This window comes from Thermobia domestica, chromosome 15 (genome assembly GCF_964235325.1).
Source record: "Thermobia domestica chromosome 15, izTheDome1.hap1.1, whole genome shotgun sequence".
Taxonomy (NCBI): Eukaryota; Metazoa; Arthropoda; class Insecta; order Zygentoma; family Lepismatidae; genus Thermobia; species Thermobia domestica.
The window spans coordinates 3,182,865-3,209,505 of NC_137468.1; the positions used below are offsets into that span (position 1 = coordinate 3,182,865).

Sequence of the window (26,641 nt, forward strand, 5' to 3'; positions counted from 1 at the left end):
CTAGTCAGGGAAATTTCAAGCTTTCGAAAGCTTAGTGCCGTTCTGTAATAGTGTGGACATTGTTTATCATAATTTTTCGTCATCGCTTCTCTGCAGTATCGAACATGTTATTTCAGAAACAGTTTTCTACTGCTCCTTTAATCTGTCATTTGGAACAGACGGTATAATGAAAATAAAAATGTTATGTGAAAAGAAAGTTATGTTAGTATTTGATTGAACAGAGAAAGAAACGCAGATATTGTAAATTCTCTTTCAATACTTTTTTTATTCTTTTCTTCGAGATTTCTTCGTAGTTTGTTATTAAAATACTTATTAACATATCCTCATTTTATTGTCCTAACAAGCCAATATATGTTGCTAGCAAGATAGTTTAGATTGATCGAACCCCTCCTCCATTTACAAAATCCTGGCTACGTGTCTGTGCGTACTTACTGTTTTACAGGTATCCGTGTTTTCGCAATGTGCAAGTGCAAGTGTAATGCAAATGTAAAATATTTGATTTTTTAGTTTATCGTCCCTTTCAGAAGCGAGGCTGTAAGGGATATGGACTTACAGCTTAACAATAGATCCAAACTACATGAGCTTCCGCTAGAAATACAATGTGAAAGCATACGTAGATGGTATGTGTAACCAGGGATGCCAAATAAAAATAGCAAACTAAGGGACGGGTTGATGAGTTTCAATAAATATTACGGGAAGGGTTTTGATAAACATGATCTAGTGGTAAAATATAAGCCAGGCATCAAACAAAAAAAGTAATCATTTCAGACTGAAAGAAATACAAAAGTATGAACTAATACAAACAGTTATTATAAGAAAAATTAAGTAAGTCTTACTTTTAAAATATTCGATTTAAGTTACTTAAACTTTCTTCAAAAAATCGTACTTCAAGCTTGACTCAACTACTTTCTTCAAGTTTGGATTTTTCTTTAGGCTGTCGAAAAAGTCGTTGAAGCTTAAAGCCGAAGAGTTGATTGCTATTATAAGTTCAGCTTTCATCAACTGAGCAGAACACCTGCTGCTTGTGTAAGTTCATTTCAAAATCATATGTGAGAAAACTTTCCATAAATGAATTAGACGGTGGGATGCTTAGGAGACGAGTCGGGCAGGGCTCCGGGCTGGCAGACAACTCATTAAAAATTGCGAGCTTTAAAGTCGTTGTGTGCGGTAAATTTGTCATTTGGGCAAAATACGGGACTTTTGCCGTCCCGTATCGAAACTCTCCAGGACGCGGGACAAAATCATAAAAGAAGGGACTGTCCCTTAAAATCTTTGGCATTTGAGAACTCTGTGTGTTGCACACATCTTGTGGTGCCGGGGTAGTTCTTAATTAACTGATTAAAGAATGGGTGAATGCAAAAACTCATGCGTAATTTTCGAGATAACCAAGATAAATAAAATTGTTTGTGGACCTACAAATTGATGTTGTGTTTGTACCACGCTACCTATTAAAGTTAAATTTTAAAGTACACCATCACCAACCTCTTCAATGTGACAGTAACCGGATGAGTGTTAATGAGATTTAGATCAAACTTTTAATAATGTTTTAAATTTCAAATTCTCTTTAACTAATGTCCCAAGCTGATACATATATTTATATCAATCGATAGATCACTTCAAGCTGAATAAAATGACAAAATTGAGGTGAAATTTCTATGCATAGTTTACGAGGAAATTAAGACAAAACGAATTTTTATGGCGCTAAATTGTATGTTGTTTATTACCAATATTAATTAAGAATTTTTATCCTGTTAGAAAATAGTTTATTTGTTTATATACTGTAAACGTAAAAAAATACACAATTAATTATCAGTGTTTGTTTGTGTTCTAATGGTGACACTTATACTACTAACAATGACGCAGACACTCGTAACAGTTGCGCACATATTGCTTGCAATAGTCACTTCCCATCCAAGCGTGGTAAATGGGCCATTAACACCTTTTGTTTAACGTTACTCTATTTGCGCAGTTTCGAAAGGAAAAAAGCCATTTTAAGACTCACGCAGATCCAGTGACTCAAATTCAGTGATCCAGACCGACCTGGTAACTCAGGTAGATCCAGTAATCCAGACAGACACGGTGACTCAAGTCCAGTTAACCAGACAGGCTCAGTAACTCAGACAGATCCAGTGATCCAAACAGACCTTGTGACTCAAACAGATCCAGTGATATAGATACCGGTGGTTCAGATCCAATTATACAAACAAGCTCGGTGACACAAACAGATCCACTTATCCGGTCAGACTGGTCATTTACACAGATCCAGAGATTCAGACAAGCCCGGTGACTCAGACAGATCCAGTGATCCAGACCGACCAGATGATTAAGACAGATCTAGCGATTCAGAGAATCCCGATGATTGAGACAGATCCAGAAAGGCCTAGTGACTCAGACAGATCCAGAGAGACCCGGTGACTGACACAAATCCAGTGATCCACACAAACCCGTAACTCAGTCAGACCTGTTCATACGATCTGATTCAGTGATCCAAAAGCAGCCGAAATTATAGTATACCTTCTCTACAAAATATTATAATGCATTAATGATGTTACTCGAGCCCAAATATCCATATATTATATTCACGATGGAACATTCGAATTTTCGTTTCAGGAAACACACGTCATGCGAATTTTGCAGCAGGTGTCCTTGCACATGCACTTCCCTCTGGTCCTTAGCTGATGCGAGTCCAAATTATATGGTACAATCCGGCATCTCCTGATGGTTTCATCAAGCTCACAAAAGTGGCGCACTACAGTAGATTAGGATATTCTGAGATGGTTTTAGAATCGTCGTGTGCTGGTGGATGAATTTTCCACAAGCGGGTGTCATATGACCTCAAAATCTGTTATCATGCGGTGGCTCCCACATTTTTACAACCTGCACAAAATTTTTGAAACCAACGAGTTTCTGTGCTGTGGTTCACTACTTCCCCTTTCGGCTTTCGCGTAACAAATTTTTGGATTGTTACCGCAGCGTTGTGACCAAGATCTAAATCATACAGTTACAGTTCACGTTTTGGACGTTTTTGATGATTCCACTAAAATCTGAAAGAAGATGCCGACGGAGTCGCGACCTCCGTGTTAAATTGTCCGCTTGCTACCTACTCCTTGGATCAGTTTGACCTTGTGCTTACAGTTGATCGATCATGACTTATATACGAGCCTGTTGTCTGGCTTCTGGAAATATAGCAAGACTTAAGATTCAACCTTGTATTTAGGAAAAGGAAAAAGTGTAATTTTTAATAATGAAATTCGAGGCGAAAACTAATTGAAGACTATAGGCTGCAGTGGCAGTTATACTCAAAAAAGAAAGAGTATTTTAAGACAAAAACAGCTTGCAGCAACAGAAGTCTCTCTTCTGCACAGATGCCAAAAAGACATATAGTCACTACATTATTATTTACAGTACGTGTCCTTACAGCGCCAAGAGAGAAAATAGCAGGGACCTAGTAGGGACTAGGAATGGGCAAAACCGGTTTTTATAAAAATCGAAACCCGAAAAACCGACATTTCGGGTTTCTCCAAAACCGGTTCGGTTTTCACCGAAACTGGTTTCGGTGAAAACTTTTCGAAAACACATAAAACTATTTCTGTGGAAATGGATTCGGTTTCCGGAGAACAACGAAACACCATTCTGGTCAGAAATAGAACAAATTAAAAAAACCGGAATCGGTTTTGAAGAAAACCGAAACCGGATCAGGTGAAAAAACCGAATCGGTTTTGGAGAAAACCGATAACCGAAAATTTTCAAAAACCGGTTTTGGTTTTTCTAAAAACCGAAAACCGAAAAACCGGTTTTTGTGCCCAACACTAGTAGGGACCAGAAAATAGCAGAGAATCAGTTAAAGAATTATAGAAACTGGGATCAACCTAACGACTCTCGAGTTCTAACAATCTTTTAAAAAAGTTTTCGAGATCAGTTTATTTATAAGAAAGTGTATTAGTTATTTGTGAAAATGGCTTCACTTCGGTTCTTATTTATAACGTAAGTACAATACTTTTCTTTGTCATCACAATGGTTGATTGCTAGTATTACGTTGTAACAAGCTATAAGTTAATTGAAAATGTGTCCCACCTTTGCCCTTGACAAGAAAATGTGTCCATATTGCTAAACGACCTGCAAAGCTGTAGACATTTGTTTCATGTTATTTCTTACGTATGGACTTTGACATTTCAATAACAAATATGTTATCTTTGTTTTAGGGAAATTTGCTTGGTATTACGTATCTATTTATTCTCTTAGAATTCATTTGTGTATATTGCTTATTATACTCTGTGGATACTAATCACTATGCTATTCACTTACTGCTATTCTGTTACGTTTGCATTACTTCATGTCGATTTGCACACAGTGGCGTTATTTGCATATCAAAGATGATCTCATATAGCTATTCACCTATTTGCATTTAGTAATGTTCAACTAGCATAATCAATTTCATTCAACATTGTTAATTTCAATACGTACACGAAACATAGATACTTGCTTTACAATTTCATATGCTAGTTATAATTCATTTGTCGTAGACCACAAAAAGACCTTTCTTCTAAAACAAAAACATAAATATTATGGCGGGTCGGGATGGCTTAGTGGTAGAGCGTTCACCTCTGATGCATGGGGTCCATGGTTCGATTCTAGCTCACGCCAAGTGAGTCTTCTGGTGGACAAACAAAGTGCGCATGGGTTTTCTCGGTGTTCCCCTGTTTCGTCCCACTTTCTTTATTCCACAATTTCATTTATTTCTCATCATCACCATCTCCTTTAGACTAGGAGGCATAACAGTAAGGCCTAAACTCAAACCGCCTTATGCAGACTCGTTTTGATGTATGACTAGCGTCATACTAAATGCCTGACTACTGCAGGAAACATATGTTAGTCGAACTCTTTAGTATAACACTAATCACGGGTCAGAACGACTCTGCATAAGGCTGAAAGACTTCATTTCATAAATATTATGGAAACGCGACAAGAAATGAGTAGGATTCGAAATATGGGTAAGGATAAGAATGAAAATTATGGATGGATAGAGTGTAAAACCAAAAGGAAGTGTAACGGATAGTAAGGTAGAACGAAAGTCAATTCAGAATAGAAGCTATACAAAAAATAAAATCTTTCAATTTACCTTCCCACGATTGCGCCCTTTAGACTAATGGGGACAATGATTAAGGCAAGTGAATGGTGATGGAAAAATTGGTCGAATGAAACAAATGGAAGGAAACGGGAGTACCCTGAGAAAACCCACGTATTGTCCACCACAAAGTTACTTGTCCGGGAATCGAAACCCAAGCACTAGAGGGATCGTAAGTCTCAGTAACTCGTCTCTAATACTCAGATATACTCGTTTTACAGTTGTTTCCATTAACTTTGAACCACAGGGATTGAAACACGGACACATCGTAGACATTTAGAATTTCAAAGGCTCTTCCATCAGGGATCGAACCCAGGACCACGTGCACCAAATGCGCACGTTCTAGCCACTAGACCAGCGGGGAGAGCAGCCACTCTGCCACCGTGCCCCCTAGATGTTAGAGAGAGAGAGAAAGGAAAAGCATTATGGCTTTGTGGTAGTAACAGTTGCGAGTATGGTGGAAGTTGTGGCGGTTCTCGAGGGAGTTGATAAAAATTAAAATTTTATCCCTGCAAACTAAGGGAATCAAATTCAACTAATGTTTAAACTGTTGTACCAACGAATTAATGAATTAGGAAAGCGTTGTTTCGTTATTTTCAAGCAATAAATATTTATTTATTTTACCAAATGAGAGTTCCTTTAAGAGCAGTCACTATATGGAACAAAAAAGCAAGGAAGTGCAGTTGAATAAAAATAATGGGAGATATAATAAATAAGGCAAAGATTTCAGCTAATGATCAGAGTGCATTGCAACTCTGAAGTTCGCGATAAGCAATCTCTTAACGATAAGAGTCAAGTTTGGTTATAAAACATTCATGTTCAAACATTCTAGAAATACGTAAGAAAATATATCGCTTAAGGTAGAAAACTTACAATAGCAATAAAAGAATGTTTTGTTTCTGAAGTACCGGTTTGATAAATGTACCTTGAAGAGGTTCCTCGTCTTCTATACACAAGCGACATCCGGTTAAGACGCTCTGCTTCGTTGCTCAATGCAGAGAGAATGGATGGAGACTGTTAAAAATGTATGACAAAGAAACGTATCAGATATTCTGTATGGATTGAAGGGAAATTTATTTTGAACGTTACTTTGGATAGAAAATATACAATCTTTGGATATCTCATATACTACTACCAGTGTATCATAAAGAATCGGCAGTAGATTCAGCTGGATACTATAAGCAGTGTAGAGCGGGATCTGATAAGAAAAAGAGAAGTTAGCATTCCTTAATATCTTTATAATTCAATTGTATTGCAAGAAAAATATTGCTCCAATATATATTTATGTTTCTACGGGGGTTAGTCATCGAAAAGAGACGAGCGTTTTGGCATGAAACACAAACTAAGTAAATATCTTACATACTCTTCAACACATTCGTCATTTCAATTGTGAATTTCAATTTCATTTATATACAGGGTGTTTCAATACAACACAACAACGTTTCGGAGGTGATTTCTGACACCAAGATTAGACAAAAAGTGTATATCAACCTGGGAGCACAAATACTTCCTTTTGGAGTTGTAGGCTGAAGAAAATATGCAAAAAATAAATTTAGAGTCCATAGCTCCAAAACAATGGGACCTACCGTAGTCGGGTCAAGACTTCACTTAGGAACTAATATATGCCCCATACAAATATCCCAGTTTCACAATCCTGCGGCAGTTCAGCAATAATTTTTATAGAGGTAGTTGGTAAGTACTTGAAATTACATGCCCGTAGCCGAAACCCCTCTATTAAGATTGTTGCGTAAGTAACTTAGGATTCTGAAACATGGATTTTTGGGTAGTTCACATATTAGTTCCTAAGTGAAGTCTACACCCGACTATGGTAGGTCCCATAGCTTTGAAACTATGGATCTTTAAATTCCATTTTTTTCATGTTTTCGGCAGTCTGTAACTCCGAAAGGAAGCATTTGTGCACCCAGGTTCGTCTATACCTTTTCATCTTATCTGGGTGTCAGAAATCACCTCCCAAACGTTGTTGATGTTATTTTGAAACACCCTGCATATGCGAAACTTTTCGTAAAGGTCATTGCAACTATTTTTTTTTCTACAAAAATGGAAAGAAAACAAGAAATTCCGAAATATGCAAATAGAAAGTTACTACACTGCTTAACAAATGCTAAGGAGGAGTGTCTTTTTTTCTTTTCTTTCTTTCTTTTCTTTTTTCTTTCTTTTTTCTTTTTTCTTTTTTTTTTGAATAATCCAGAATAGATAGGTATATTGAGGAACGAAATGAAACTCAGCACATATACAGTAGAGACAGTGTGTTTTATTCTAATGGAAAATGGTGCAGATTGTGCCAGATGGAAAAAGAAGAAAAGGAAAATTTACGTTTTGTACCATATCCAAACAGCCAGGCAGAATGAGCCTTCCAACCAGAAAGGCATGAGTACTTCTGTAAGATGTGTGACCTCCTCAAACACTAATGCACATTCTGCATCTGTTATTCATGCTGTCCACTAAACTAGAGAGGAGTCCTTGGAGGATATTGTCTCACTCCTCTCGAAAGGCGTTTATCAGTTCTTGCACGTTTCGCGGAGGGAGAGTTCGTTGAGAAACACGTTTGACAAGGACATCCCGGACATACCCAATCAGATTAAGGTCCGGAAAGTAAGCAGGCCATTGGATCACGTTCAAGTGTATCCGATACTTCAGCGGTCTTTTGTGGGCGCGCATTGTCCATAAACAGAAAGTCCGGACCTATCGCACGACGAAAACAACGAACATGATCCAGAAGAATCTCTCTGCAATACCACTGTGATGTCACGCTACCTCGCTCAAAGATGTGAAGCGGGGTTCTGTCATTGTGCATAATGCCTGCCCACACCACCACGCCCTGGCGATAGCGCTGACGTTCATGAACTTTCTGTTGTGCACAACGTGTTCCCCGCTCTCTCCAAGTGGTGGCCAGAATCACTTGTCACAGTGAAACGGGATTCCTCAGAGAACATAACCCTGAACCACTGTTGCTGATTCCAACCAACATGTTCCTGTGACAACACTGTAATCGTTCGCGACGATGACTTCGTTGAAGTGCGATGCATTTAACAGGCTTCTGTGCATACAAACCAACCTGATTTAAGTGCCGCAAAATAGTTCTGGCAGATACATGGTACCGATAGCAGTTGCAAAGTCTGCAGCTATCTGACGCAGAGTGCTGTCTGTTCCTTTTCGCCACTAGGGATACATATCGATCGTCTTGAGGTGTGGTCTTCTTTCGACGACCATCGGCATGCTTTCGCATTGCATTTCCACATTCCGTGGCCGTTTTCAATGACACTTTTTGACACTTCCATTGCTGTCGCCACAATAGTGACAATTTGGCCAGCTTCCAGCCATCCAACTGCACGTCTGCGTCCCACTCAACTACGCCCTGTGTGTTGCATTTGACTGTAATTGGTCGGCTGCCGGGAATGCTACGTGACATAAATCAGTTGTTCCTTAGCAATTGTCAAGCAGTGTATATACGTATGTTTGTTTCATCCGTGTTTTTCTCAAATTACATTACAAACCATTACAAGTATGTTTGAAGTCCAGGCTATATTCATCAGAAGGATCACCTTGTACTTTCAACTTCATACAAAGAGCGAAGGTATGGTTTCTAGTGTTGTAATTTGAGGTACATACACTAAGAAAAAATAATTGTAGGTAGCGTACTTAAGAAGGTAGGTTACATGTGTAATTTCTATAGTTTTTGGACTTAGTGTACAGCAGACGTATAACTGAAAACGCATGTTTTATGTTACTTTCGGCATAAGTGTTCCATCCATACGTACTTTCCGTATGAAACAATATAGGCGGTCAGGATCTCACATACAAATGGACGTTTATAACATATAGTTGAGGAATGTATCATAAATATATGCATGTGATATACTGAAAATTGTTAGATGTCAGACATCCTGCAACTGCATGATGTAACATCTAAGGGCAGTGCCTAAGTAACATACGGATAACGTATGCTCTATACAGATTTCCGTAATAAACGTATGGGTAGATTATGTTTGTACAATATACCGCTGTCCGGAGAACGGATTTTTCTCAGTGAACAACACTATGAAAGGAAGCATTTCTTTGTAGTCTGTTTTCATTTGCTATATCCTATGATTATCACGCACTATAAATTTAACATTGACGTACCCTGAAACCGCGGTATGTTTTACAAATATACTCTACCCATACGTGTATTACGAAAATCTGTACAGAGCATATGTTATCCATATGCTACATACTTTCTGCCCTATCTCTCGTTATAGGTTACATCATGCCGCTGCAAGAGGTCTGACATCTAACAGTCTTCAGTTATTAAATACATACATATATGTTACATAGCCTACGTCAGCTGTATATTGCATACATCCATCTGTAAGTGAGATCCTTACGACCTGTATACAGTTCTTTCTTTCATATGGAAAGTATGTATAGATGGAACATTTGCACGGAAAGTACGTATAGATGGAATATTTGCACGGAAAGTACGTATAGATGGAACATTTGCACGGAAAGTACGTATAGATGGAACATTTACACGGAAAGTGCGTATAGATGGAACACTTGCACGGAAAGTACGTATAGATGGAACATTTACACGGAAAGTGAGTATAGATGGAACACTTGCACGGAAAGTACGTATAGATGGAACATTTGCACGGAAAGTACGTATAGATGGAACATTTGCACGGAAAGTACGTATAGATGGAACATTCGCACCTAAAGTACGTATAGATGGAACATTTGCACGGAAAGTACGTATAGATGGAACACTTGCACGGAAAGTACGTATAGATGGAACATTTGCACGGAAAGTATTATAAAACATACTTTTTTAATTATATGTTTTCTGCAGAATGTTACCAATAGTCGTATGTTAAGTCCAAAAATTACAGGATTTACGCATGAAACCTACGTTTTTACATGCGTCACATACGTTTTTTCTCTGTGTATGTCCTAATTTTCCATTTACATATTTCAGAATTTTTGCTTCGTTCTTGTATTTGTGAATATATATATATATATATATATATATATATATATATATATATATATATATATATATTGCAAAAACAATTACTGGATCTAATGAAATATCAGACAATATGTTTCGATAACGTTTGAACAATTTTGTATTTGACTCAGGTATAACATACAGGAGGGAATGCTGTAAGATAAAGTAGAAAAATCGGGTCCACATTTGTATTGGAGCTCGAAAATAATTGTTCATATGATTCAGGAATCAAGAGAGCAATGTGTGTACCTCTCAAACTGCCAAGCATATCTCAGACATTCTTAATGTGATTGAGATGTGGTGAGCATACTGACCACACAATCCAAGCTATATCTTCAGCTCCAGCGTCTCATCCACTAACCAAACACTGTGAGAACAAGCATCACCATAAATAAAAATGAACGAATCAATAATAGCAGCAGCATAAGCTAGAATAAAAGGTTAAAGTATCTCATCCCTATACCTGCGAGCTGTCAAAGAGCCACTCTGGATGATATGGAGTTCAATATGCTCACCAATGCTGACTCCTAACCACTATAAGTCAATCACCATGATACTGGAATCTTTGTATCACAAACATGTGATTTTCTTGTGTTTCACACTCGCTGCAGATCAAAACAGGTCGATTATTAGGTTCCACACTGAATCGCAAATCATTAGAGCACCACTCCCATATATGATGTCCTCCGCCCACAATTTTTGGTCAACATGATGTCATACTGTAAATGGGACACACACACACACACACTATGGACCTCGTGTCCTTCTCGAAGGCGATTGCTGATCGTTTGACACGATATTGTGCGTCCTGTTGATGTTCGGAAGCAGGGGCGTCATTTCAAACTTCGCTTGGGGAGGGGGGCAAGAGCACCACCGACATAAGACTTTCATGTTTTGTACTAGTATATTAGTATACAAATAGTTAAAGTATATGTGGTTCTCAAACTCTTGGGGGGCAATTGCCCCCTCCTGCCCTCCCTAAATGACGCCCCTGTTCGGAAGTCTCGCTGCGCCAGAGCTGAATTCTGGCGCTGATTCCGACAGGCTGTTAACAAGAGATATCGAACATCTATGGCTGTAGTTGCTCGTGGACGGCCCTGTAATTGTCTTCTTAGAACATTTTATGTCGTTTGAAATAGAGTCTACAATCGGGAAATCATATTTTGTGGTACTCCTATAGTATTTGACACCTCCCATTGTGACTCACCAACTTCCAAACTTCCGATAGCTCCCCATGCTAGCGGTTCTGATAAATCACGCTGTTAAGCCATTTCACTACATGGACTTGTCCCGCACTGAACACACACACTGAACACAGATGACTCCTGGAGCTTGAAAACGTTGATAGCAAATTTTTCGTAGTTTTGCTGTCGGAGAGTGCACGATGGCTCACTTTGAGAGCTGCAGCCTTATATACGAAGATATCCTTATTAAGTAGAATTCTGCACGAGTTTTTGGTTAACAACATCGTGTTATTCCATTTTCTTGTTTTCTTTCATATTTTCGTTAAATTAATTCTTCCTTAGTACTTTACTCGCGTTTATCTTAATAGAGTCTTTATCGTTACAAACTGGATTAACCATCAAATGTCGTACAGTGAATCTACACTACCTGTATGTTGGTCTGTTGGAGATGTGCTCCTCACAACATTTAACAATAGCATGGTATATGCCACAAACTTATCTCTAAAACTTGCCATGTAGAATATAAAAAGATACCGCTCAGAACATACAGTGTTCTGTTAAATCTTTTTGTATAGTATATGTTCAGAAACCATTGAGATATTTTCCAATATGAAAAGACAAATAAGATGAAATTATATTTGAAATATTTAAAGCATGGTACCTTGATTAAGAAATGTCACATCGGGGAAAAAAACAAATGAATGTTGGAGCTCAAGTAGTGAACTTCGTTAATTAATCAATTATAAAATTGTGCAGAAATGCTGCAGAGATGATAATTCGGTTGCTCTCAGGTCACCGGGCCTGTCTGGGTCTGTCCGAGTTATTGAGTCAGTCTGGGTCATTGGATATGTCTATCCGAGTTACCGAGTCAGTCTAGGTCACAGGCTGTGTCTTGGTCTGTTCTAGTCACTGAGTCAGTTTGGGTCACCAGGCGTGTCTTCTGAGTCATCGAGTCAATCTAGATTACCGGGTGTGTCTGTATCTGCCCAAGTTACCGAGTCAGTCTATGTCACGGCTGTGTCTGTATCTGTGTCTGCCGAGTCACCTAGTCAGTCTGGGTCATCAGGTGTGTCTCCTGAGTCATCCAGTCAATCTGGATCACCGGTGTGTTTGTATCTGCCCGAGTCACCTAGTCAGTCTGGGTCACCAGGTGTGTCTCCTGAGTTATCGAGTCAATCAGGATCACCGGGTGTGTTTCTATCTTCCCGAGTCATTGCGTCAGTCTGGATAACCTGATGTCTTTATCTGTCCGAGTTATTGAGTCAATCTATATCATCGGGTGTGTCTGTGTGTATTCGAGCCACAGAGTCAGCCTAGGTTATCGGATGAGTCTATATCTGTCCAAGTCACCGAGTCAGTGTATGTCACTGGGTGTGTTTGTGTTTGTTCAAGTTACCGATTCAGACTAGATTACCGGCTGTGCTTCTGTCTGTCCGAGCCACAGTCAGTCTGGACCACCGGGTGTGTCTCGGTCTGTCCGAGTCACCGAGCCAGTCAAAGTCACCGAGTGTGTGTGTCCGATTCAGCGAGTCAATTTGCGTCACTGACTGTGTTTGTGAGTGTCTGAGTCAGTCTGATTCACCGGGTATGTCTGTGTCTGCCCGATTCCCACAATTCAGTCTGGCTCACCGGGTTTGAGGAACGAGAGCCACACACCGATTACCCAGAAAAAAATCGTGACCCAAGTGACCCAGGATCGGAATCGGGATAAGTGTTCTATTATTGTGCATAAATGACTGTGTTCTACAAACAGTATTATAGCACTTTGAACATGCGTTTAGAGTTTATGGGAAAATATAGCATGTATTACTTTCGAAGTAAACCTCGTACATCATTATACTTTATGTATCAAGAAAGCACAAGCTCAGAAAGCACATGTCCCAGTCTTCTTACAGACATGTCAACAGAAAAGAAAATCTTGTGTGCTCCGATGAGAGACACGTTGCCGTAGCCGTATTGCAGATCTTCCCTAGATTCGTCATCGTCTATTAAGATACATCATGGGAAGTTTAAGGAAGAAATTACTACATAGAAAAAAATACAATTTTCTCAATAATTTTTATTGGTTTTATTTGGAATGAACAATTGTTATTTATCACAATCCAGTTTTTACAGCGTGCATAAAAATAACATATAATATTAATTACCTCAATTTATTCTGTCTGATTCTTTATTTATGTTCATTTCAGCACTTTAGAATTCAATATTGTACTGACAAAAGATTCCTTGAAATACATTATATTAGGATTCTAAAATAAATATGCATCACGTATTTATACAGTAATACCTGTTAATTTGCCCATCTGTCTTTAGTAGCCACAGATTACAAGAAACAATACTGTACATCTTTATTATTATTAGTCTGTTCACAGAATACCTATAACAAGGGGTAAAAGTCGATCTAAAAATGAAGAGGGACGAATAACGTCACACCGTTCCCGCGCCTAGCTTTGCCCATTGTAATTTTTTTTAGAAAGTTTAGGGACCCCATAGATATTTTTTTGCAAGTGGGGAACGGCGTTCCCCCTCACTTTTACCTCTGCCTATGATTTTTTTGAGATGTTTAATAATGGTGAAGGGGGTAAACATCTTTATTGTGTCTATTTATATTACAACGTCATTCAAGAAGTTGATGTTTCGAAAATACAAACACTAAACAGAACTAAATTTAAATAAATTGACTAAACAAAATCTTTGGCTTAAAGTTAAAATAATTACAAAATAGAAAAATTAAAAGCACAATAACAATTTTATATAAACCATAAACCATTATTTAACTGATATAACTGTGGACCGAATGCATACACTTAACAAAAACAGTACATTGTGTAACGTTTCGAGAGGATAGTAGTATCTTCATCAGACAGATCAGCAGAACCTTGTAACTGATGAAGATACTACTATCCTATTGAAACGTTCTCCTAAGTACTATATTTTATTAATCGTATGTACCCTAGTGCATAATTATATCAATTTAAAGCAACAATTTTAAATAATAATAATAGCAATAATAATACAGTGAATTGTTTACACATATAAGCTATGTTCGAAGTAAGAAAAGCTGGTTAATACGATCAAATAGTAGACATACGGCCATGATCTATCTGCAATAAAAGGAAGACAAATGGATGAATTAAGATCAAACTTTCATAGCATGACCACAACAGCATAACAATAAAATACACGAGGACAGGGGTCAGCATGAACAATGTAAGAAAAGTTAGAGCTACATTGCGAATAATTTTTGACTTGCCCTCGTATTTAAAAATACAATAATACGAATATTTTTGCAAAGAACATACATTGCATTTAAGTTTTAAAAAAACTATATTGCAATTATTTATAAAGTAAATATAAGACAATAAACTACATTCATTTATAAATTCTACAACGGATTGGCTTGAAAGCTGATGACGAGGAAACAAGGACATGAAATTGTACGAATCAAACTTTCGCCAGAATGTTATGATGTATATCTATCACATGGAAATTTAATTTCATCCATATGGCAATAAGACATCGTTCATTTTCACAGCTCCTGTGTGTAGTACCCGCAGAACGACGCTATGCCCTTCTGATAGGACGCTTGGAAATTCTTTCTTTAAAATGATTGGAATGACTTCACTGCTAGAGATACTATGAACCAGACATAGGAAGCAATTTTGGAAATGCTCTCAGCCACCAGCGAGGATTTCAGAGGGCTATGTTCCTGATTCGCAGAAAGGGGTACAAACTGGTTTTTCACGCTCAGCGCTGCCATATTTCGAAGAACAAAAATCCAATGCGTGTGTTCCTGTTTCGCAGAATGAGAGGTTTTTTAAAAATATAAGTTTGTGGAAGGCCTGTACTGCAGCAGAACTATTGCATGTTGAGAAATTGATTCTATCATAATATTGTAATCACATATACAAATTGTAAGTAACAAACAAATTATTTCATAAATTATTGAGAAAGTCAAGATGGCTGGCATATCAGCACATTGTAAAGTGAAAGGGAATTTTGTAAAGTGAAAGTAACGAAAAGATAGTGATGTATTGAACATTTCAAATTTGTCCGCGTCTATTTTCATAGTTATACACCTACATTGCACGGAAAGTATTTCGGACGGGAGCAGGAAAATTCGGTGTACGAAATCTTGTCATAGGAAAATTTGGTGTAGGAAAACTTACTGTAAGAAAATTCTGTGCGAGGAAAGTTTGTTGCACGGGATACTTGGTGTGGAGAATCCTCGGTGTAAAGAAAAATACGTTGTAGTAGAACGTAGAATTCATTAGAAACTTAACTTTGAAGATAAAGAAGGACATTAGTTATAAGTTCAAACTCTGTGTAGAACGTACTTTTAATATCTACTATAAGCAATTTTTAAAAAGTGTGAAATAATTTAAATTCGAGATTTCGACAGATTTTAACATTTCATGACCCTTACATGACTAGAAATTGGGTTACTCGAGGAGTAAAGTTATGTACGCATTTATCCATGATGTATATTGTAGGTGTTCTTAGGAAGTAGTAAATGTATATGTGTATTTCTAATATTGAGATGTTACCAAAACTTTTCAAGGGATTCCGCGAAACAGGAAAGGGTAAACTTGGCAACGCTGCACACTGATAAGACATTCTGTGAAACAGGATTCTGCGAAAAAGGAAGTAATCTTAAGGGGATTGCCCGAGGACGAAATAGCTCCTCAGGGCTTAAGGAAAATGATATCGATAAAGATAAAAATTTATCGCCAGAAGCCAAGAGAAAACAATTTATCTGATATCCAAATTTTTGTACACAGAAATTAAGGCATTAGATAAGTTTCTTGGCCTCAACTTGTAGTAATAAAAAGTTAATCTTTGTTGATATTACGCTCCTCAAGAATCACGACGGACTTACTATAAAATGTAAAGAGTTTCTGAATGCAGTTGCAAGTAGGAATGGACACGAAGTTCCAGTTCCGGTGGAACTGGTTCCGCAAGGAACCGGTTCCAGACCTGGATCCGAAAACCCGGTTCCAGAAACAAATCTTAGGAACTGGTTCCAAGCCTGGATTCGAAAACCTGGTTCCGGAACCGGTTCCAGACCTGGATCCGAAAGGCCCCCAAAGTCTCGTACAAGAGGCACAAAGTTCACTTTCAAAACACTGCAATGTGTACTATGCGCTTGTGTTATGCCCCTCCAGACCTGCTTGTGCCCCCAGAAAAAAATTTGGTCCACCAGTGGATGTTTAGCAAAATGAGTTTGCCAATTTGCCTGTTTAGCCAATGAGTTGTTTGCCAGTTACCCAGTTTGTTTAGCCAAATGAGGAAAGCGGCCGCCGCCTGAGCGTCTGCCTGTCGCTTCCACCATTACATCTAGCACACTGTTCACAGCCTGCCAGCAGCTCGGGCTTAGGGTAGGGATGGCCACAAAGTTCCGTTTCCGGCAGAACCGGTTCCAGACATGGGTCCCAAAACCCGGTTGCGGAACTGGATCTTCTAGAACCGGATCCGTTCAGAGCCGAAAACCAGTTCCGGCCATCCCTAGTTGCAAGTTAAACATCTGTCAAGGTTATGTTATTGCTTTGTTCACTAGACGTGGCAATGACGGAATATTTTCAGCGGCGTAACATCAACACCAACCAATGACCGGGATCGCATCATCGATTGTTGCTTCTACTGCTGTGTCTGAAGCAGTGTTCATAGCTTGGGGGAAATTTTCCTAATCCAGGGAAATTTCGTAGATAAATTTAGCAAAATGGGAAAAAGGGATTTTTTTGAGAAAAGTGAAAGTCTAAGGCAATTCTCACCCTAACTAATTGACCAATATAAATGCCTAACTTTTTCTTTGTTCTTCAGAAATAAACCAAAAAATAGCAATAGCTTGTGTGTTTATCTCTTCAAAGTAGCATAATTTGCATTCATGTTAGCTGAGTGTATTTGTGTACTTAAAAAAAAAAAATAAGTGAAGGAAAAAGTTAAAGAGTAGAAGCAAAAAAGGGAAAGAATAAAACAAATGTGGTTGGCATTTCCTTTAACCTAGCTAAACTAATTTATCACGTAACTTTTACCACAGGAATTGGACAATCAAGAAACGAGGAAAAATTTGATAAGAAAAGGGAAAATTTTATGTCCGTGGATGGAAACTCTTTAAGGAAACCTATGAGCACTGAACTAAAGGCTTGTTGATACCGAAAGGACTACACGTATAAATTGCATTATTATTTTTTTTTTAAATCAAGACACCGTTCATTTTGACAAAACCATTTCATCACATACACTTCCACTTCGAACATAGCATAATACATGTTTAATAAAGGTCCTAACCATAAATATGAGCGACTAGGGCAAACATAACACTAAATGCCACTTAAGGTGAAATTTAGTTGTTAGACGGAATGGGATGTGATCGATCAAACGGAAGAGTATGTAGGCAGTTTTATTGCATCAAGTTGCATGGAAATTTGTCAATTCTTTTCCAATTTACTCGAAATTTATAAAATTTGACATACCACTATGTTCGCCCAAGCTGCTCATATATATACTAAAGCGATGTAAATTAAAGCAATAAAATATATGTACGTATACACTAGGACTACATAAGTTCACTACAACTGGCATAATTTTAAACTCAATATTTCCAATAAATAAATAAAGATTTTTAAATATGTTTCAATAATCGAGGTTTCAGATGTTCACAGAAGTTCCTACGAAAGACAAACCACGTTCCAGGAATGCCATGCTTCAGGCAATCTACAAGGAACAACAAAGTAAATTTAAAGTGAATGATCTAGCATTTGATTTCTTATAGAATCATGTATCATATTACTTACAAAAGGCATAATCGTACAAAGAAAATATTTCTTTTTTAATGTTTACAGTAAAACAGCATATAGGAATATAATTTCAAGGTATAAAATGCATGAATTAGTTGTATGAATTATTTAAAATTGAAACAAGAGATATTATCACAAATGTTTAGCTTATTCGTATTAAGTTCTCTTAACATGAACTAAAATATGACCGTTTTGAAACGTTTTCAAAACACTTTTTGAATTTTGTCACTTATGCGTAAATCTACTATGAACAAATTTTTGAATAGCTTTAAGTAGATTTCTGAATTTTTCTGTTATGCTGTAGATATTTATGCGATAAAACAGTTTGATTGTTTTGAGGAGAACACTGTGTCCGTAAGTACATTGAAACTCCTCCATTTCTACCAATTCAGTAAAGCAGTGACGGAACCAGGACCGACTTCTGGGGGGGAAGGGGCGGTGGGTTGTCATAATGCAACTTTTAAGGGCTCCAAGCTCTGGAATAGCTCGTATATATAAAGTAAGAAAGTTTGCTTTTCTGAGGGGGGCGATCTACCCCTGGATCCGCCCCTGCAGTAAAGTCACGATTATCCCCGGAATTGGGTGGCAAGGGCACCGTGGATAACCCGGAAAAAAACTAAAAGTCAGGTGCAAACACGAAAATACAGTATATCAGCATTAAAAAAAACTATGTTTTATTGTTTCTATTGCTCGGGTCGTCAAGGTTAGTGATCAGAGAATGTAAAAGCCATGACCAAAACAAAAGAGTAAGATACTGTCACTCATTCACAAATTCCGACAAGGCCTATAGGCTTACGATGCCTAATAAACCTTTCAGTAACTTTACAGCTTTGCACTGTAGGACCTATTGTGTTTTCCCGGTTGCTCGCTTGCATTATTATTTTAAAGTTCGTATTTAAAAAAAAAAAAAAAATGCTGCACTCGCGGATAATCCACATCGCAGATAATTGGGGTTTTACTGTATTCCGTTCTAAAAATTCTTTCCCAGTTACTCACTTTCTTTGATCTTTCGTCTTCTTCAGCGCGCAGGGCATAATTGTGTGATGTAAAACTGAAAAATTATATTTTTCCAATGGGTTAAGTTTCCCAAATTTTAGTGACGTCGCAATTACAGTCATAATGTAAGTCCTTTTTCATATTGTCTTTTAATTCACCTTTGTCTGTTTTTATAATTTGTCTAGGTACACGAACATTTCAATCAAATAGAACAAAACAAAATCAAAACTTATTCATAGTAAAATCAGAAAATTGTCCCACAGATTTTAGCTGACAAAAAGTAACAGAGATTTACTAATCAATGCCCTATCTAAAGTTCAGGGTGAATGCTTTAAATCAACCTTATTAAAAGAAACAATTTATATGAATATGTGCGGAAAGCCATTGTTCCGGATAAACAGGATGAGCCAAAAGTTTCATTTACATCATGAGGGACTGTAATATCTGTTCCATGTGATAGCCACCGTTGTCGAAACACATCTTTTCTCCTTGCGAATTCGTCGCAAAATTTGATGCTTAAAATATATCAAACGATATGGTTGCGACACATAGTCGCTTACTGCAACTGAAAAACGCAGATTGAAAGTATTTGAGAATAACATTCTGAGACGAATATTTGGACCCAAGAGGAACGGGAATGGGGAATGGCGGAACCAAATATTGTTAGGGTCACCAAGTGTAGGAGGCTCATTTGGACAGATCATGTAGCCAGGATGGAAAAAGTAGGAACGTTTTCAAAGTCTTAACTGGAAGACCAATCTGAAAACGACCATTAGGAAGACCTAGGCGCAGATGGGAGGATAATATTAAGATGGATATCTTAAAAATATAAGTACAATGTAGAAACTTAATCCAGTTGATTAACTGTAAGAAGAGAAGTCATACGGCATAGAACCTCAAGGTTACACAGGCCATAGAGTTAGTACTTAATAATATTTACATAAAATATGTGCATAGAGATCACTTTAAACTTACAATGAGCAGTAATTGTTCATTATGTTTGAAAGTGAATAATAATTAAATATTAATAAGTGCAAAAATTGAGAAATAGGTATTTTTCTATTCGTATTATCTCAATATTAAAGTAACAACCGGGAACAGGGAGCACACACGCCTTTGATATTACGATCACTAGTTTTAAAGACCACGAACCGTTACTGTTGTGTACAATTATCTGTTGCTTTTTCTCTTTTCTCCGAAGCAAACAACTGTAACCAGTGGCGGTTCTTGAAGGAAATCACATGGGTAAAAAATTAAATTTTATCGGGACAAACTAAAGGGAGAAAGCTTGACTACGAGATGTGATCACAAAATACGGCGAATAATTTTATTAGAATAAGCTTACATAGAATTTGATTTAAGCTCCTTCAAAGAACTGTCCTTGTCTCACAATGCACTTATCCCAACGTTGAATCCATGACTGGAAGCATTTCTGAAAAGATTCTTTTGGAAGGCCGTTCAGCTGCTCTGTCGTGACCCCCTCAGTGTCAGCAATGGTGTCCAGACATTTTCCTTTAAGCACGGTTTTAATTTTTGGGAAGAGTCAAAAGACGCATGGTGCTCTGGAGAGCACAGCGAAGGTGCTATATCTGGAGAGCACAGTGAAAGTGCTATATCTGGAGGGCACAGTGAAAGTGCTATATGTGGATAGCACAGCGAAGGTGCTATATCTGGAGAGCACAGTGAAAGTGCTATATCTGTAGAGCACAGCAAAGGTGCTATATCTGGAGAGCACAGCGAAGGTGCTATATCTGGAGAGCACAGCGAATGTGGACGAACAGGAATACTTTTTCGACGAAAAACTCCTTTTGTCAGTAAAAAGTCGGGGAACGAATTTCGCTCTTACTCTTCTCATTTCCAAATCGGTTGTTAAAATGCTTTGTACGAAGCCGTGCGAGATGTTTAATTCTTTGGAAAGTTCTCGAGTAGTCATTCGTTTGTTTGAACGAACAATTTTTGCACGTTTTCTTCTGTTTTAAGGGTTAGTGGACGTCCAGAACACTGATCATCTTCTACCGACTCATTTCCGCTTTTAAATTGCTCATGCTACTTGTAAACATCCTTCAGAGTTACAGTATTATTACCATACACCAATTTTAACATTTCGTGAGTTTCTTTGGCGCATTTTTGCAACTTGAAATAGAACTTAATGTTCACGCGTTGTTCGAAATCCATGATGCCAGACACGGTAAACACAACCTCCCTCTAGTGGCTCTAGATGACTGACTGACAAGCCAGAACGTGTTGTAACTTGACACTGCCTGTCTCAAGGGATCAGGCTGTCGGACAAATTACATTAAATGGTTGTTACGTCAGCAGTTGCTGCTAAAAAGAATTCATTCACCGTATTTTTTGGATCATACCTTGTACTTACCAATTCATACGTTTCTTGAAGCTTTTTTTTGCCCCATTTTGTACCGATAAAATTTTAAATCTTTTACGGCCTTCACCAGTATTGTCTGAAACAGATTCCTTTACAGAAACTACTACTCTTTTCGTCATCCATTACTAACAATCTGTTAATTTTCTGACATTCCGCTGTAAATCTGATAGACAAAAATGTTCACATAAGTACAAACTTCTTGTTAGGAATTAAAACACTCACCCTCAACTGAAATTTTGGCAGTAATTAATCTATCATATTTTTTATGATGAAACACAAGTACAAGTGCTTATTTTAAACACACTCACTCATACACACCATTTTTAAACAATAAACAAACAAAACAGGTATTTCTTATTGCAATTCACTTTGTTCTCTTTCTTTTGAAAAAAAAAAAAAAAAAGGAAGCTCGGCTCCTCTGTTTTGGGATATAAAAGGTACGGTAAATGGACACCTAAACAGTGAGAGAGACTGAAGGAAACTCCTCTGTCCAGATTCTTAGAACAAATAAAGACACGAATAAATACTAAATCATTTTAAATATTGAGAGCCAGAATGGGCTATGTCCAATCGTGCAAGAAATTAACATAGATTTACTTTACTTTGTGTATCAGTTATAAAGTTTCGTATGAAAACACAACACTTTTCTCTAAGCACAATAAAACACACCTTAATTGAGTAAACAACTTTTCAGATATATATTATCTCTCATTTGCAAGTCTTTAGGGAAATGACATTGATTTTTTTTTTACTACATGCTAAGAGAAGAAAATTTCATACAGTTTCAGAGTATTGTATACAAGAATTACCATACTACGTTAGATAAGCATTCTCTTCACTTAGCTTATAGGGATACATATTTTTTTCAATGTGATTTCCCATATCAGCCGCCAGCGACTTAACATATAATACAAGAACGAGATTTATTTATAGCCAGTGGTATATTTTTTAGGATTTGGCAATTGCCCACCTGAATTTTAAAATTAAATATATTTTAATTTATGCATAAATTCAAGTTTTAATGGCGAGAATTGCAAACTGGTGAATCTTATTGTGATATGATACACACAAAAATTTAGCAGGGAATCTAACCTTTTATTCTATTCATATAAGAAAAAGGAAGCATCCTCTTGGTCTACCTAATTTCCCGGGCTACTTATTCCCTCCTCTTGATTTTCTTTAATTCAAATATTTATCTTTCTTCATAACTAAACGATGTAAATATTCCTTTGTTATAATCACTGAAGTCTCGTTAGGTTGATATCCGTGCAAGTTGGTGTGGAATACCAGTTTCGCTTATCAGCTCTTTTTAGTTTTGGTATTACTGACGGCGGCCGACGGTCTAAAGTATGACAGGAGAAACGAAAGAGAGTAACAACTAAGGAAAAGAAACAGAAGAGTAGAATGGACGAAAGAAAGTAAAAAAAGAACACAATTCTTACATGGAATGAAATTTGACAAATACAGTTTTATTTCTCAACAAACAACATAAGAAAATGGAAAGTCAATGAAATTCTTAGAAATGGTAAGAAGGAATCGTGCTGTGTACGTTGGCCTCGAAAAACCAACAAATTTATTTTGGGGTGGGCTTGAGCCCATAGCTCCCTAAATACGCCACTGTTTACTGTTTATAGCAATTACTAATTTCACTCTGGCTGCCCTGGTCGAGCGGTGTAACGCATAAGTCTGGCAATCGGAAGACCTGTTTATCATGGGTTCGAATATCCTGTAACTACTCATTGTATTGTCACAATTCATATTTGATAGTTTTCTTTGCCCTACAGATTCAACTAAGTGACAAATTCAGAAACAAAACATATTCTACAATTTTTTAGCGTAGAACGATAGATCGAAAGCTCTCCTTCAGTCAATTCCAATAACATATACCGATAATGCACAGCTACGCCTAGGGTAACGAGAAATGTTTTGACCAAAAGAAGTGTAAGAAATAATGATAACCAGGCATGTAGGCGGGAGTTTATTTCAAGAGGAACCCTGAGCTTTTTTGAGGGGGGGCTCCAAATTCAATATGAGAATTAACTACACAAAAATGTGTAAAACAATCCCTAAAATTAGATTAAATTTATAGGAAAGTTGAGATTTCCGAAGGAAGGTCCGAACCACCACCACAACCAAGTCCGTGAGTACATCCCTGACCTTTATTGTTAATACTGCAGTCTACTGCAGTTGCATCATCAAGAAAGCACCTAAGAGCATTACTACGCGACATAAACAGTAACCTAACACTTCCTGTTGGCGTAGTGGCTAGCGCGCAAGTTTCGCTTTCGGATGGATGATAAGGTTTGAAAAGTTGAATGCATTCCGGTGGTTTGGATTCAACCTTAAACTGTACACCCACGTCTCATATAGCCTTGTTGCTAAAAAGTGAGCTAAACTTTTATTCAAATAATAAACGATAAAGTGACCTTCGCAGAGTAAATCTTATTTCTTTTATTTTCGACACATTCGAATTTATAACTTACTGACTTGATTGTGGTCGCAAGTATGACATGTTAAGCCACCGTTTTTGAGCTCCTTCGTAGTTAAGCGGTTAGCGTAGAAGACCGAGGTTCAATTCCCGGCGGGACCTCATGTGGTTCGGATCACACGTTAATCAGTAGGTCCACGTGTCACATAGCCTCGCTGCTGAAAGGGACGTTAACTCCTTCAGTGTGGGTGGCGAGTTAACTCGTGTCTTCAAAACACACCTGCTGTGCGGATGGCGTATATATACGCTTTCATTTTGCTTTGGCTATTTTGTATTGCGTATGGCGAACATACTTGCCCATAGTATGAGTAATGTTATCCCGACAATATTTAGCGAGTTTGCGCTCAGCTGGTTTCAATTGTTGCTTAATTAAAAGCAGAAGAGGAAAAAGAAATAAATTAAAATAGAGTTTGAGCTTCGTCAAATACAGTTTTCATTCTTTGTTTTGTTTGAGAGCAGACAGCACAGTAATGGCTTCAAAACTATATTTCAACCATGCTGATATCGAGGAAGAGTTATTAATTAGTGATTCTGATGTAAGTGATTTTGAAACATTTAGAATCAACATCCAAAGTTCTTTTTTTTAAAAAACTACACTTTTTACAGCGGTTCGCATCTGAAAATTACGCACTGAAAGGGTTAAAGTCAAAATCAACTCATATAGCGTTTCACGTATGATGATTCATTCTTTGATATAACAAAAAGCGATTAATAATAACTTTTGATTTCTGAATGCTCCCAGCCAAATCAGTTTCATGAAACAGGAAAAACGAACAAAGCAACGATTCTGACCAGAAAAGAGAGAAAAGTATCTGGACCTCCAAAAGAGATTAATACTCTTAATATATATATACTCTTTTTATTTTATATATATATCTGGTCACTCTATGCACAGCACGCTCAGCCGTTAAAGAAGTATGATACACGTTTCATTCTAATTCTTTCATTGATTTGTGTATTATATTACTGTACGTAATTACCTCCGTTATTTCTAAGGAAAATACACTTCTTTACACACAAATTACGAAGTTATAAATTTTTGGAGGTGGACCGAATAATGAGATTTCTATTATTTCATTACCTCTCTTGTGGTTTATAGTCAGCGTACACACTTTCGGTTCGGCAGACCCAGTTCGATTCCTGGCGGGGTCAATGACGGATCTAGACCGGACCCGGGAGTGTATGTCCTCCATTCGTTTGAGTGACAAAAACAATTTAAGTTAATATTTAAATATATCTGAAAGTTGGTAGTAAACTCACGATATACCTATCAGAGTCTGGGTTCTGGCTGCCCCTTAGTTTAGGGCCGCGGTGGCTCAGTGGTAGAGCGTTCAACTCTTGTGCATGGGGTCCTGCGTTCGATCTCAGCTCGAACCAAGTAAACTCTGTGGTGAACAAACAGAGTTCTTCTCAGGGTTTTCCCGTTTCCTAATACTTTTTTTTATTCCACTACTTCATACATTTCTCATCATCACCGTCTCTTTTAGCCTAGCCGGCGTAACCATGGGCCGTAAAACTTACAGATTTTTGTCCCCCCAGTTTTTACCTTCTAGATCTACCACTGGCGGGAGCTCACGTTGTTCGGATCCCTCATGAAGCTGTAGGTTCATGCCTTTTACAGCCTCGCTGTTGAAAGAGTCCATTAAAAACTTTAATCCAACGAAACCATTATTCTCTTGTCGACAAGGGCGCCGATCATGGGGGGCCAAGGAGCCCCCCAAAGCTAATGTGGGCCCCTCTATTATATTTATGAATATACAATATTTGGCATAATTTCAGCGCAATTTGATTTAAAATCTTCATACCTTCTGCATCTGAATGCGTCCCCTCCCCCAATTTACAGAGAAATCGGCGGCCTTGCATGTCGATAAGTTATTTTCAGAAAAGAACTGATCTAATAAATCAATATGCCACTGTAAAACAAACCTCATTCTTTTACTCCACATATTTTTACTTAATACAAACCTGACAGAGGCTGTTTACTCCATTACGATACAATCTGTTGAAGACGTTTATGTCATATACTGCCTGTTTCCATGAGACCTTCACCCTTCCTTCCTTACTTCTTACAAAAATGGAGATAACCCACTCTGGTTCTGAAACACTTCATTAACAACTATGAGATCGATTTATTTCGGTTTAGAGTATCTAGTTTATTTTTTTATTACTTTTCTCTAGCATTTAAATTTTTATCAAAACTCACAACACTATTTTTTGTTAGGTTCAAATTCTTTGGAACATAAATTTGATTAATTCATATTAGTTATTGTTTTTAAATCACGTAATTTACCAAACAAAATATTATTGTAATTTTCACTGTTTCAACACAACACTTGAAACACTGACACCAACACTCATTGTTGTCTGTTTAAATATTGTTGTTGTATTTTAGTTTTGTTATATTCGATAATAATTAAGAATAAATCGTCACAAATGTCTCCGCAACCATCCATTATTGAATTATGTTATTCGGTAGCGATTGTCAGTTGTCACTATCTTGTCGAAAGCACTCTCTGCGGCATCATCAGTAGAACACAAGAGAGAAAGAGGAGAAACAGTAGGTGTACGGGTGATGATGCTGGAAAACAAGATAAAGAAAGATTAAAGATAAAAAATATACGGTACAACATGATTTACATTTAAGGTTAAAAAAACTTACA

The 26,641-nt window shown here is 37.5% G+C and overlaps 1 protein-coding gene across 2 annotated transcripts in view; it reads right to left on the bottom strand.

Moving 5' to 3' along the window:
• Positions 1-14,078: 14,078 nt before the first annotated feature.
• The window catches only part of LOC145672036 (uncharacterized), a 202,269-nt gene continuing 189,706 nt past the window's right edge, over positions 14,079-26,641 (bottom strand). Inside the window, exons 6-7 of one of the 2 annotated variants that reach the window (XR_014128610.1) lie at positions 25,947-26,559; positions 14,079-14,421 (exon numbers count right to left, since the gene is read on the bottom strand). Coding sequence is in view for 1 of the 2 variants with exons in the window: in XM_081741242.1 (XP_081597368.1) it covers positions 26,474-26,559 (86 nt within the window). In the remaining variant the exon portion in view is untranslated. Of the gene's footprint in view, positions 26,560-26,641 lie in introns of both variants that reach the window. The other variant, XM_081741242.1, reaches the window with a different exon arrangement.